This window comes from Taurulus bubalis (genome assembly GCF_910589615.1).
Source record: "Taurulus bubalis genome assembly, chromosome: 7".
Classification (NCBI taxonomy): Eukaryota; Metazoa; Chordata; class Actinopteri; order Perciformes; family Cottidae; genus Taurulus; species Taurulus bubalis.
The window spans coordinates 20,605,079-20,620,045 of NC_136595.1; the positions used below are offsets into that span (position 1 = coordinate 20,605,079).

General features: G+C 42.8%; 1 protein-coding gene across 2 annotated transcripts in view; it reads right to left on the minus strand.

Annotated features, from left to right (window-relative positions):
• elavl4 (ELAV like neuron-specific RNA binding protein 4) overlaps window positions 1-14,584 on the minus strand; it is a gene marked incomplete at both ends in the record, with an annotated part of 70,049 nt that extends 55,465 nt beyond the window's left edge. The window contains 2 exons of one of the 2 annotated variants that reach the window (XM_079220897.1): window positions 13,670-13,810; window positions 14,537-14,584. In XM_079220897.1, coding sequence (XP_079077023.1) covers window positions 13,670-13,810; window positions 14,537-14,584 — 189 coding nt within the window. The remainder of the gene's footprint in view (window positions 1-13,669; window positions 13,811-14,536) is intronic. The other variant, XM_079220898.1, reaches the window with a different exon arrangement.
• Window positions 14,585-14,967: the final 383 nt, after the last annotated feature.

Genomic DNA, 14,967 nt, shown 5'->3' on the forward strand with positions numbered 1-14,967 from the left:
GTGCCGAGGGGAGGATGAATGAACCGGAGGAGTGAGTCTAGCGGAGCCAAAAACTAAACGGAGCGAACGCGTGGGTGTGGAAGACCTGCAGCCCTGTCCCGTGCGAGGAGGGGGAGAAGGAGGGGGGGAAACGCTCGCGCTGCGAAAGAAGTAGCCCCCCCAAAAAAACACACACACACAACCAACGCGACCGGGATAAGAGAGTCCACTCAAAAGGAAAAGATTGAGAGAAAACAACCCCTCTATCTACCTTTCCTTTCCCTAAAAAGACATATGGAATGTCCAGTCACACGCGCGCGGTCTCCCATTGGCTGGGGAGGTGCCGACGGGGCGGTGCGCTTGCGGATGCGAGCGAGAGGAGGCATGGCTCGTGTGGTCCTCCGAACTATCCCTCAGCTGACATGTCTTCCGCATGCATACAGTCAGTCTACGCGTGCACGTTGTTTGTAACCGCCTTCGTCTCTGTCATCTCTTTATGCCATTTTGCACAGAAAAATGCATTGTATCTGCATCTGCATTGTTGCTGCAGTGTTTTTTAGTGTGTAATCCCTGTCGTTACACACACAGGACCCCTGTGCTTCTCAGCCAGGAGTCCTGAAGTCACACGACCTCAAAAAAAATAGTCTTAAAGCAGTTGCCCCTCTTAAAATGTTGCTAATTGTGGCAACGCCCAAAGTATTGTCTCTATTGTCTTAAGGAGACATTATACACAATTGAATCATATGATATCATCAAATTTCTCCTGATTACCCTGACAAGTAAAATCATTACTACAGTTTGTATAATATATACATTTATACATATTAATAGTTTATATACCTAATCTGCCACAGGTTGACTTTGTCCTGCTGGCCCCTATCACAGGCAGACAAGAAGAGGGAGCTCTTGCTTCCTTTAACACAGTTACCTGGCAGGCATATGTTTACCCACACACACATGCATGCAGGCACGGAATTCTTCATACTGGAACATGTTGGCCAACACCATGCTCGATACGCACACATCAGCATATTTATGTATGTGCAAACACACACACACACACACACACACACACACACACACACACACACACACGCACGCACACACACATGTGGCCGCTTTGTAACAAATTGCTCTTTCACTGGCAATTTCTTTAAGTTGCCAGACAAGAGATCAAAACATCATTACTTCCCCAACACATGGTCATACTGCTTCCTTTGTGTTCAACATCGCAATAAGAGGCAGACAGCGAGCCAATGCTTATTTACATGCTGGTTTGTTTCAATTAGCATTCAGCTGCGTGGTGTTAACTGACGGGAGTTAATGTAAGTGGACAGCTATAAATCCCGAAGAGATTTCTATGCCCCAATCACCTCAAGACCTGTCCACACTCAGGATCACGCTTTATTTAGATGGTCCATTGACATCTTCGTGATTATAATGTGTTATCTAAAGGTTTTATACAATATCGTAACATTGATTAAGTATATTCTTTCCTACCATTTGTACCGGTAAAGTCATTGGAACTATCTGTATTCTAAACATGTTTTACCGAAATACTAAAGAACTGTTTCATCATGGTAAACAGAAACCCATTTCAATATGAATTATGTCAAGATAAGATAAGATGAGATAACCATTTATTAGTGCCAAAGCAGGAACATTTGCAATGCTTTTGAATACTAATATAGACATCTTCAAATTGCATTTGGACTCAAATTGAAAGCATTTATAGCCTACTTTTCAAGTAATTGATCTTAAAAGCTTTTAGAAAGAGTAACAAGACTGGCATAGTCCTATTAAATCCAGATTTTTAAATTTACTAGTCTAAAGCTGACTTTCAGTAAGTGCCTCAATTTAAGAATAATTCAATTATTGTGTGTCAGAGTCAAATCTGAGTTTCTATTGGCCCAAACGTGGGTGGGAGTAATGAACACAATTAGCTTGTTTTATGGCCCCCATCTGTAGCTGTTCACTTTTTAATGATACAGCACAAATGTATTATTTATAGCTAATTATTTCGTGATCTCCTGAAAGAGTGCTACAGACCCCTGGGGGTCCCCAGACCCCACTTTGAGCACTAAAGACCCCGCTATGCACACACAATCCACTGTAACGCCACATTGTGGACAGTGCATGATAAACTATGCAGTATGTACCACATACGTACTCCGTATGTGTATTCACACAAATATGAATTGAGAAATTCAACCAAACACTCCAATAGTGACACAAATTAGCTCGCAAACGAGCACACTGAAATAATAATGTTCGGAGAGGAAAAACAGGAAGAGGACTAACTGTTAGGAATGATAAGGCCAGTTCTGGCAGACAAAAAGGGAGAGGTGAACGAAAGCTCCCCAGTCTCTCCACTTCACCTCTGACCTCTCCACCTGTCTCGTTAGCTACAGCGAGCTAGCTAGCCTAGCGGAACCATGTGCCTGAGATACTAATGACAATCCTTACTACGCCTTCAATTATGCCTGAGCAGTACTGAGGTGCGCGCACACACACACACACACACACACACACACACACACACACACACACACACACACACACACACACACACACACACTGAACAAACTGGCTATTGTTTCTGATAGAAAAGAATATGCTGGCACTTGCAGTCTGGATATTTGTACCGCTCAAACTGTATATGAGACAACAGAGGAAGAGTAATGTCGAATGAAACACAAAGAAAATGGATCGAAATAGAAGTGCACTTTTGTCCAATTTCCTTTGTTATGTGCCTGCGTATATTTTCCACCAAAGAGCAGAAAGACGCAACATTTGCAGTTGAATGGTACAGGCAACAAACCTACAGTTTCATGTCCATCGTTTATCTGACCTTTTGAATTAAATGAAGACTCTGGATTGGACCAGAGGGAAAACAGAGAGAAAACTAATCTTTCTTCACATCACTGCCTCTAATATTCTCCTCCCAACCATATTTTTGTTTTATTCCCTCCTAAAAGAAGGGATAGTCAGAACCTTGGCAATGACCGACTCACAAATCACATCTCTGTCTTTGTATGCAGGCAACTTTTAACTCTTGATGTTTAGAGGCAGAAAGATGTGGGGTGAAAATAGAGGGTGATCATTTTCTTATTTCATAAAGGACAGTGTTTTGAGGTTGTTTTCTCTCTCCGTAATATGATCCAAATAACCTTTTCTCTAAATGAGAATGTGTTCCGAAAGTGAAAATAGTCTCTCACAGTTGACTTGCTCGGCTTTTCGATTTACTAAATTGCTCCACAGGACTATGATTTTATAAAGCAATGAAAGTGTCTGCCCATACTCAGTAAATTAGCTATAAACACATTCTGCTCTTTAGAGTGTGTTGTGGAGTTTGTGCGTTTCTCTGTGTGTAGTTATGATACACAGACTAAAACCAAAGATGGAACTGTGTTGCTGCCATGTCCTAGTTAAGGGTACACACCGTGCAATATAATATTGTTGTTGGACAGATGGAGGGAGTGGTTGAGATAGTCTATCAAGGGAATCCATGCTGAGATGCTTTACAGTCTGGATGTTAAAAATATTGCAGTGTAGCTTATTATCTTGTAGATATGTCTATTCCGTACTTAGATTTTTAGTCTGTCTGGTAATAAAACGCAATAAAGCAACTGAATGAATGTAAAAATGTCAAAGAAGTAATTAAGGGTAATGACTAAAAAAGACTACGGTTTCTTAATGACTTTGCATAAAAAAAGTGCAAAGCGTTGATTGGATGCATTATTTGGCCTTTTAGATGATGACGGATGCTAAACCTTTTTTGAGGAGGCAAATTATATTTCTTTCCTCTTGTATAGTTTTGAAAGTTAAAAAGCTTTTATGGCTTTAACCCAGGAGGGTCAGGCGTACTTGTCAGCAATGAGAAACTCCATCTCACTGATTGGCCATGGCTCACATCCATAAACACACACACACACACACACACACACACACACACACACACACACACACACACACACACACACACACACACAACTAAATCCATACACTCACAAACACGCGCGTACGTGCGACAAATCATGACATTTTGGTTCGTGGAGTGTGTGACACAGTCTGACAGCGTGAATATCGTGGAACCGGAGCTTTAAGGGCGCAACCCCACAAGTGTGCTTCAGCCGGTGCTTCCTGCCTGCTAATTTGGAAAGCAGAGAGCTGGCTAATTGTCATGAACTCCTCCTGCCATGCTTCTCCACCCTAAACCCCTCCTAGTCACAGACCTTAATGGATTAATGCAGGCTGGCGTTGTCCCTCTTACTCTTCCTTCCTCATTCTGGTGAACAAACTCACGATGCTAGATCTCTGCCACGCCCTGAAAAATGTCTGTTCTTGTTAAATCTTCAGGATTGATACTGGTAGTACTGTACTGTACACACACACAATATACACACGTAGTGTTCTGCTAAACAATACACAGTATAGCACAGGTTTGCATATGCAGTGTGCAGACATTTAATTGTATTTAACAGATAATTGTGGGTGCTATCGGCTTGATTCTAACTGTCAGACGCAGCGTTTCAACACCTGTCTTCTATTTCACTCCGAATAATAAGTGTTCTATTTAAAGTGGGAGAAGTGAAGATGCCAGCAGAGGTGTTACCTCAAAGTGCTGGAAGAAAATACCTTGATAATCAACAGGAGAAGGAAAGCTTGTGTTTTGCAGCAAACCTGATCTTTGGGTTCAGAGGAAAATGAATGCAACCGAGGACACTGACGGAAAACACGATCTGAACCGGAATTATACCTGTTACACAGTACAATGAAAACATGTTTTAAAAGAACTACAGAGAGGAATGCAATGCTTATCAGGCCCGGTTGATTTCCATTTTAAATATCACAGCAGTCTATGCAGTAAAACAGTCTAATACATCTAATAGCCCAGAACCCACTCCTCAGTATGCTGCTGCTTACTTAGGCTCTTTTTGATTCGCCCTTGAAGGATAGATTTACTCGCTCTATTGAAGTTCTGGCAGTAGCATCTTGCTGTGCTACTCAGACTGATGATCGCCTCTTTCCTGGCAGGTGTCCACCCTCTGCCGGTAACAATCAACAAATGAGAATCACAGCCTTCAACTTGCCGTCTCCCTGCCCAGCGACAAACTCGGCATCGCTGAATACCAGACGCCAGACAGCTATTAACACGATGCGGCTGTATCCGGACAACAATGGGCGCTTCGGATTCAGCTGACTTTTGTTGTTTGCTTTCAGTGTTAAGATCAAGGGCTTTGTTTCCATGAATTAATGGTGCACACGACGTGGATACTGATTTTCAGGTAATTTCATGGTCAAAGGCGCACAGTGCACCTGCATCGCTCCAGCACTTTAGTATTAGAGGGGAGTACTTCCGCCACAAAAGATCCTCCAAGGAGGAAAGGGATGTTCTTAAGCGGGAGGAGCAGAATCACCACGTTACCTTATGTGAACCACGGAGAGCAGATTACTTTAAATTATCCTGGGAGGACAGTCAAGTTCACAGCCAGTCACTGAAACGCTAAATGAGAAGAAACGTCTGCGTGCACTGAAAGAGAATCCCAATCTACCAAGTCAAAAAACTGCCAACAAAGAGCCCTCGAAGGCATTTAAAGAGCACAAACCATTGCCTACGATGATAATATGATCCAACTTGCGGATACAAACAAAGACATCTAACACTTCTCTGACATATTTATTTCAAACCATATCCTGACCTGACTGTGAGTAAGTCCTTTGGAGTTTCGTGAAATCTCTGTCTTTTTTTTATAGATATGGCTAAATACGCTAATCATCTAAAACCCCAAATCCTCAATTCTGATAATTTGCTTCTTGAGACATTCTGCACATAAACAGTGCAATGGGTGAAAACATGTTGAGATCACGACCGACAATGCAATGTTAATTACTTAGTTACAGCTCAATGCTTTGAGTTCAGGGTTTCTGGTGTTGATTGAGTCAAATCTCTGGGGGTTGAAAACGAAATCCAACTTGGCCCTGCCAGTCTAACAATGTGTGAATTCGTGCAGGCACTTATGGGGAAGTGGATCTCCTATTAAATACGAGTATATTGGTAAAATGTATCAAGTTGAAGCCTTCCTCCTACATTCTCTTCCCTCTGTGTCAGTGGGCATGATACACAGTCAGCTTAACCCCTGCCTGTGTCACTCTCCCTGGTAGAAACTCCTCAGATCAGAAATGAATTCTTCATGCTGATCCCGGAACAAGGCTGTGCTGCTTTGTCACAGCCACTTTCTTCCACTTTAACTCAAAGCTGTTTGGTATGGCTGGAGCTTTGCAGACTGCAGAGATGTGACAGCGGGCTGTTTGAAAGCTGAATTCTCTGTCTCCATGTGTAGAATAGGGAGTGAACGCTAGTTCAATCGCTATGTAAAGTCTGCTCTTTTGTAGATTGAATTCAGAATAATGCTTCGATAACTGCCTCCCCCACCACATGAAATCCACACATTAAAATAAAAAACATCTTTTTTTTTTTAATGGAAGAGATCATGGTGGGTCTTTGAGGCTTTAGCCTAACACAAATGAGAGAAGGTTTGTAGAGGTGCCATGGGAGGCTTAGCTATGCATTGGCTGTTGAGTCTGGCATGTGTTCTGGCACTGCGACTGTATTCTCAACAGGACTCTGGTGGATTAGTGTCCATTTGGACAACAGAGTGGTCCGCAGCTTGGGGTGACATTCAACTTTAGCAGGCCGGCAGCTCACACGCTGATCATGAAGTTTAGTCTTGCTGTTTATTGTCAGTCATGTGTTGTAAATGTAAAGCCATGCAAATGTTATATCTGAGTCTTACAAATGGATATAACGACTAAGATAGCGAAACCTGCTTTGTTTTCGGCAGTTATGCCGTCTTCCAGTCTAATCCGGATGACTCTGTGTGTGTGTGTGAGTATGTGTGTGTGTGTGTGTGTGTGTGTGTGTGTGTGTGTGTGTGTGTGTGTGAATTGAAGCCGTGGCCATGCTGCAGCGTGGTGGGTCAGTGGATCAGGGGGTATATTTGTGGGCTTTAGGGCTACGGGGACGGCAGCCCGCTTTGCGTTTGATCCCGGTCGGGGTACATCCATGCTCACTGGGCGACGGCTGTGGTCCATCTGGTGGAGGCTTTAATCACAACTCCCTCCCACTTATACACACACACACACACACACACACACACACACACACACACACACACACACACACACACACACACACACACACACAGCTCCCCACTTGAGATTCTTTAGACGGCTGCTCACTTTCAGACCTTTTTTTATCTCCATTATTTATTTTAGTCCTTCCTGCAGTCACATATTTCGCTGCAGAAACGAGTTCTGCTTTCTTCTTTCTCCCAGAATCTCCGACTCAGACCTCAGGTGGAAAAATGAAAATCACTGACACACCCCCCTGCCATCTGTAATGACGTTTAAAACCTCATCAAAATTCTCACACTATCTGATCTCCATAAATGGCGGCACTACTGTACGGCTTTTGATAAGGAATAACCTTTTAGAGATGAGACGTAGGCAGAGTCCTTCACAGGGATGGCCTTCGGTACTGTGGACCAATACATGCCCATGCCGCACAGATCCAGCTCTCCAAATGTCACTTCATGCTTAACCGCCCCTTTCTCATGCTTGAAGAAAGGCAAGTGGGCAACGTAAAACAAGAAAAGCTCCACCGGGCTTCAGTTTAAATGTCTACATGCTCGGAGACATGTGTCAGTTATTTTGTGTTGTTGACACATTTAGCTGTTCGAAGAGAAAGAAACTCAGTCGCAAAAACTCTAGAAATTATTCTCCATTATATCAATACATTTTTTTTTTACAGAAGGTATGAATCATATTCTGAGTAAATGCTATTTATAATGTTACATTAAATTAAGCCAAGAAAATCAATTAAATATTATAAGACAAGTAGATGAATATTTCTTAACAGAATACGTATGTAACATAACAGTCAAGAGCTCAAGGCAGACTATGCTGAACCCTTTAAACCGGGCTGCTGCTGTTGGATTCAATTTATTAATAAATGGTGTAAAGGCTCAGCAGATAATAATGATGCTGCGTTTTGTTAAGGGACCACTTACAGCCTCCCCTTGGACACAATTAATTATAGTATTATCATGAATTTCCAATATCTTATCTTGATTTAGCGTGCTCCTCATAAACAGCTAATCACTTGAAAATAAATTCTGAAAACTACTATATTTTCTGTGCATTTAGTATACAAGCCCCCGACTACTAGACCCCACCCAATGGAGCCAGTGGCGAGCGACTGCAACTGGAACGGTCACTCCTCCTCGGCACTAATGCAAGTAAATAAGCCATACATCATTTATTCATGGTGACAGCAGATACTTTGCCTCATCCCCGGCAATTAGCAAATCGATAAAAAGGCATTGGCTTTGAAACTATCAATTCTGAGAGGACCAAAAAAAATAAATAGCTTTGTTCATCAACATGACAGGATCCCAGAAGCAGACAATCACTCAAGTATCGGCAGCGTTTGTCAGCTCAGTATCAACAGGCGCTGAGCTGACAACAATAATGCACATTTCCTCACATCACTGCTCTTGAAACGAGTCCTCACCTCCAAAATAGGTGTCTGTTCCATATGAAATTAAATTGGGGTCTTTAAAGTGGGATTTATTTCTTGAAAAAAGACGATGAAATGTTTTTTTTGTCAGGAGATTTTGTTTGCATTATGAATATGTGGCCATTGTGAAGGAGATGAGCCGAAGCCATCTGAGTGAGATTATCACAGACGCAGACAGGTCAGTGAAGGTCTTGCACTGGCTAATACCTCTTTTGTCAATGTTTATAAGGCTGACATATCTGCAGTACGTTCTGATATCACTGTCTGTTTAATAATTAATTCAGTAAATCTGCACGATCCAATATGCACCTCAGGCTGCGTTGTGTCGACCTAAAATGACATTAGATTTAGCCGAAGACCTCCGAATTTGACTTCACTGTCAAACAGCAGCTGAGGCATTTTTTACATAATAATAATAATAATTGGTAATGTGTTTGCAAATAACAAAAATGCGAAGAACTCACCAGATTTAAAAACACAATACTGCTTTCTCTCCAGCCTTGTCTGTTTCATTATTCTCTCTCTATTTCTCCTTTTAAGCTGAATGAAATAACTGCAACTGGTTGTGAAACATTGTCCACGAGAGGAAACAAATTTGTCTCTGAAATTAAATGCTTTTCCTCTACCGGGCAAAAGAGGATCCCTGGGATTTTTTTGGGGGGAATTAAAGAGGATGAATGAACAGAAGTGAGATTATTTAGTTTATTCAAGTTATTGAACTGTACAAATGTAGCCGCTGACTTTAGGTACATCCCCAGTGCTATGGATCTATAATCCACAGCTATATAAACTGTGACAATTATGTGTGTGTGCATTGTTTTGTGGTTGAGGTTCTCGTGATTGTGCTTTCTATTTTTCAGTTTTTTATTGCTTATAGGCCCCTTTCTGTAATTTTTAGTTCAAAAAATATGATTGTAATTTATTACATATCTCATTGGAGACTGTGACTTAAAGAAAGCTGCATTTTGTTTCTTACTGAACAGATAATAATTGAAAACATCAGTCTGTTTTTTGCTGTGTTTTTCATGATCAGAAAACTTGCACATCTTGGATGATGGGATGTTAATCCATGTATTAAAAGTGAGGGAATAAAAGCAGGTCAAAATCTTCTGCTTCGGTGGTGCGCTCCATAAAAATCACCAAGACACAGACTCTACTCAGAAACCCTGGGCCCTGCCACAGCCATTATGTTGGTGAAATTACAGGTTATTACTTCCAGGTCAAATTGCCTGAACAGAAAGGTGACCTTTGGTCGGGCGTGGGCGCTCGTGTTGCTGCAGCAGCACTCTGTTGTTAGGCTATTGTTTATGGATCACTTCCACATCGCAAGCCTTTTTTATGTCTTCTTCAGAGGCGACGGAAAATAGCTAATGATCAAAAACATGATAATGTGTGAATAAATACAAACAGAATGTGTGAATTGTGGGGATATTAAGGGTAGGGTTTGCAAAACTCAGAGAGACAGTGAGGAGAAAGAGTTCACTTAGCTTTACAGTGTGTGTGTGTGTGTGTGTGTGTGTGTGTGTGTGTGTGTGTGTGTATGAGCCTGCAGACACCTGCTCCATTCTGCAATGATGGCTCCCAGCGGTACACAGGCTCAGCTGCTGATCTCTAGGCCCTCCCTGCAGTACTGGTGGCCAGCACACACACACACACACACACACACACACACACACACACACACACACACACACACACACACACACAAATCAGAGCCCTCTAGGCCCCCCCTCGCAGTGTCTCTCAGCCTCTCTGTGTTCCCCGTAACTGACACACCAAATGTGCTCATACCAAGTGCACACATGATATGATGTGTAGACACACACACACACACACACACACACACACTCTTTGTTCATATGATGTTGCATGTCAATTCTATGACACCGTGCGGTCATAATCTGCTCCGGTCTGATACATGCTATAGGGAAGATATGACAGAATAGCATGTCTTCATTTCTATCACCCTAAGCTAAAAAGCTTGACTGAACACAGCAGTACATCAAACCTCCATATTACGTGCTGCTTCTGGGAATGCGGCTAAAAAGGAAAAGGATAAAATTATATACATTACATATTTGGCCTTTTCTTCTTTGCACTTTTTGCCACCTAATGATTCACGTTAAAACATAATCCAACAACCACATTTGATTTTGTCAGACCTCCATTAATCAACCACCGTCGTACTTGTGGCACTATTGTTATTCCCGATGCTGTATTTTGCACATATCTCCATCTCTCTGTTCCTCTCAATACGAGCGTCTCTCCCTCCCCCTGTGGCGTCGCTCAGTCTGCTGCACCTGTTTGTGCCTCACTGACGACAGGATTGTGGAGCATAAATGAACTAATTTCCTGCATATAGAGAACAAGGAAAGGGGAAGTGCAGTGAGCGGCAGATGGAAGGAGCTAATCATTGTTATGAAATAGAGATGACCTCTAACTATCTCCTGGCTGCTAATATGCCGTAGCTGCACACGTTTGCCAGATTCTGTGCCATGCACCCCCTCACTCTCCTTCCTCCTCCCTTGCCTGTTTGTTGTGGTGGTGATGATGATGATGATGAACCTCTTCAGGCAGGTTTGAAATGCAACCCTCTTTTTTTTTTTTACGTTGAAAAAGAAAAGATTGGAGTTGTCAAACAAAATCTGGTGTCACATGGAGAACGGCAGCTGCCTGCAGTTGGTAATCAGTGAAGCTTTCTACAAATTAACAGCATTCAGCTCTGAAGCACGGCGCACTGCAGGTTTTTTAGCTGTGGGCTTTTGAAAATTAGATTTCAGTGACTGAAATATGGACTAATTTGCAATTCTGCTTTTGCTCACATGTTCTTTTAGTTTCACCCGCTTTGTGGAAGGTGACATGGTCATGGTCATCCTAATGTGGTAAATGATCCTGCGGATGCTCATTTTGAACAGAAGTCCATTCGTCTAAATTTCATTAATTGCGTGACGATTTTGTCCTTGATCCTGAGTTCTGGTGGGTTCAGAATTTAATTCTTTGAATGCTTTTTTAAGCGCACTGTCCGACAGCTTGAAAGACGCACAACTGAGACATGCAGACACGCGAAACGCTCTCAACAAACTGAACACAGAGTGTTTGACAGGGGAACGAATGGTAAACTTTGCTGCAGGCGTACAGAGTGTTGGAGGACGAAACCATTTTGCTATTTATTAATTTATCAAGGCAGTCATTTAAAGCAGTGGTGCATTGAATGGAAATACACCGTAGTGTCTTAACTTTGAACGTTAACATTGCAAAACACAGTGACGTATTTACTCCATTTTTATATATAAAGCAGTGTTGGGCTGCCGGGATAGAATCGTACTTCTGTTTGACCGAGGTAAGAAATGCGATGTTGCTTTTGAGGCTTCACACACACCAAAGCCACCAGAATCTTCCAGCACATTTATCTAATGTATGCAAATGTTCTTGCTGTGCTTAATGAAGGCATCATTAATCACTATAACGATGGTCTTTTTTAACCAGGGTAATCACGCACGCGCACAAATACACACACATACACACATACACAAGCATATGCGCTTGCAGACTCACTCCCTCCCACGCCCGCCCGCCCGCCCACACACACACACACACACACACACACACACACCCACACTCTCACACACACGGAACATGCCTCATCACCTGCAACACATTGATGACAAATGCGCAAAATCCCAAAGTCTGATGAAGACCTCATAGTCATCCGTTAACTATTTTTTGCTTTGTTCATTTATACTGTAAATCCAACATTATTTACAACTGCTCATTATATTTCACCCTGAAAATAAGCAATCACCTCAAATTCCGTTTTCCCGCCCAACACAATGGTGATAAGATGCATCAAAAAATGTTAACACGTCAATCATATTTATATAACAAATTCAGCTAATTAGTTCCACTGGTTTCAACAAATAACTCATGGTCCAGCAGCTTCATGCAAACAGCAGATAACACTGTTGTGAGTCACTTCGTGTGCTGCATAACCACAACAAAACACTGGACAGACGTCTTTGAACTCGTGTAAGAACTCAAAGCGAAAACTGGAAGAAAAAAAAAAACATTTTTGAAGCCCAACTCCTAACGGAACGTATTTCACCGCTTATCCTCGCCGTGCATTTGCATACAGTTGACGGAAACCCCTGGGTACAGTCAGCAGCATGACAGTGGGTTATGAAGGCTTCCGGGAGGCTCTGGGGTGTGGATCTGAGCCAGTTTGAAGGGGAGCCGAACCAATGAAGAGCCCACAGCGGATTAGACACCCACAGCTTCATGTCGCTTTAATGCGGCGAGTCAGGGATTTTCTTACAACGCTTTTGCCTAAACGCTCAGGGTTTTCTCATGCCCCGCTTTCTCTCTCATTCCCTTCCTCTTGAAGTGCTATTTTCTCTGTAAATAGCAGAGTAATGTTGTCTCCAGTGCAACACACCCCATCCATCTCCAGCGATCCTGCTTCCTTTTGCTCGTGTGACTTGTCAGATGTTAACTGGAGTTGAATCGGATTGATAGTTATGATCCCATGTCATTTGAAATCTGTCGTCTCACACGACTGCACATCTCCTCGGGGTGTTCGGAAAATAATCTTTTCTTTTCACAGATGTCACATAAAGTTCAAAATGGTAGAATCGCAGCTGTACCGATGGAGCCAATTTATTAATTTACTGTGAAAGATTCACCGTCAAACACAAAATACATTCAATTAAAATACTGCAAGTACGCCGACCCGAATTCACAAAATACAACAAACTAAAATATATTACTCACACGAACACACACTCACACCTCGCATTCCCCTGATAACCGTCTGACTGGCAGAGGCTAAAGACAGAGTAGGCGTCCGTAATTGAACAAACATAACAATGTAAATATTTACTAATACCATCCATTGGGGATACAGGCCAAATCCCACAATTGATTTGCTCTCTTTCCGCCCCTTTGCTCTTTTCTTCACACACACACACACACACACACACACACATACACACACACACACACACACAAAACAACACGCCAATTCACACACACTAACTAGCAGTCTTCCCAGTTTGTTTCCTCGTCCGGGTTCATTAAAGAGATGGAGATATATTGGTCCGTCTATCCTCTTACCAGGGGTGACCTGTAGCCCATCTGGGCTGACGATGACAGGAGATCCCTGGGAAATAGCGGCGAGTGCGTCTCGGGTACGGAGCCCACGCCACTGGCTGCTAGTCCCGAGAGCTGCCCGTACCTCGCCATCATCTTGAGATGCTGCTCACAGAACACACACACTCATACACAGACACAGGAGGAGAGGGGAGGAGAGAGAGAGCGAGAGAGAGAGAGAGAAAGAAAGAAAAGAGAGAGAGAGAGAGAGAGAGGGAAGGGGTGTGAGAGAAGGGAAGGAGAACAGATAACAGCAGGTAGGAAGGACGGTGAGAATGGTAAAGGACAGAAGAGGGAGTGGGGAGGGAGGGGGCGGGGGGACATGAAGAAAGAGGAGGTAGAGGGGGATTACAGAACACTTTGCTCGCACACAAATGCATGTGTAAACACACACACACACACACACACACACTCACACACACACTCACACTTACAGACGTACTGTACGTGCACATGAAGGCACACATACAATTTTAGCCCCAGGTGGGCAATCTCACAAGCAAGCCCATGTTGGATGGGTTTGATTGCTATCTTGGTTTTGTTACAATAGAGGGATGTAAAGTCTAGGCACTAGCTCTCTTATTATTACAAGCCAGGTTGAGTGTGAGAAGCGTAGCAGCCACTTTTTCTCCGTACCGACTATCGAGCTGGGGGAAATATATAATAAACAGTTGCTGTTATCAATCATCCCCTCCGTCTCCTGTCTATGAGCATACAGAAATGCACAGACACTCACACGCACGGACATACAATAAAACACATGACGGAATGGTTGGCAGCAGACACGCACAGGTGAAGTGTGGAGAAAGAAGCAAATCCAAATGTCTTTACCTCATTGCTCAACAAAGCGGCGTTGAGGGTTCGGCTTATTTCGAACATGTTCAGGTTTGGTGCTTTTTTTTTTTTGTCGTTCAGTCCGTTTATTTTCAGATTCTCTTCAGTTCTTTGCTCCCCGTTTTCTTCTCTACGGCTGGGAGTCAGTCCCGGGAACAAAAAAAAAAAAAAAAGAAAGAAATTGAAAAAAAGAGGGGGGGATAAAAAAAAAGAAAAATCCTCTTTTAATTTTCTGATTTTGGAGTTGTGATTTTTCAGTGCTCTGTTTTTTCTTTCTCCCCTTTCTGGTGATGCACCCCTCTGCAGGCTGTGGCTGTCGTGGTGGCACTTGTGTCCAGGGTCTCCACACACGTCTGAGGAGTCAATACGCTGCTTCTTTTTTTTCTGTTTTTTTTAAATCTCCCCAGAGTCAGCACATTAAAACAGGC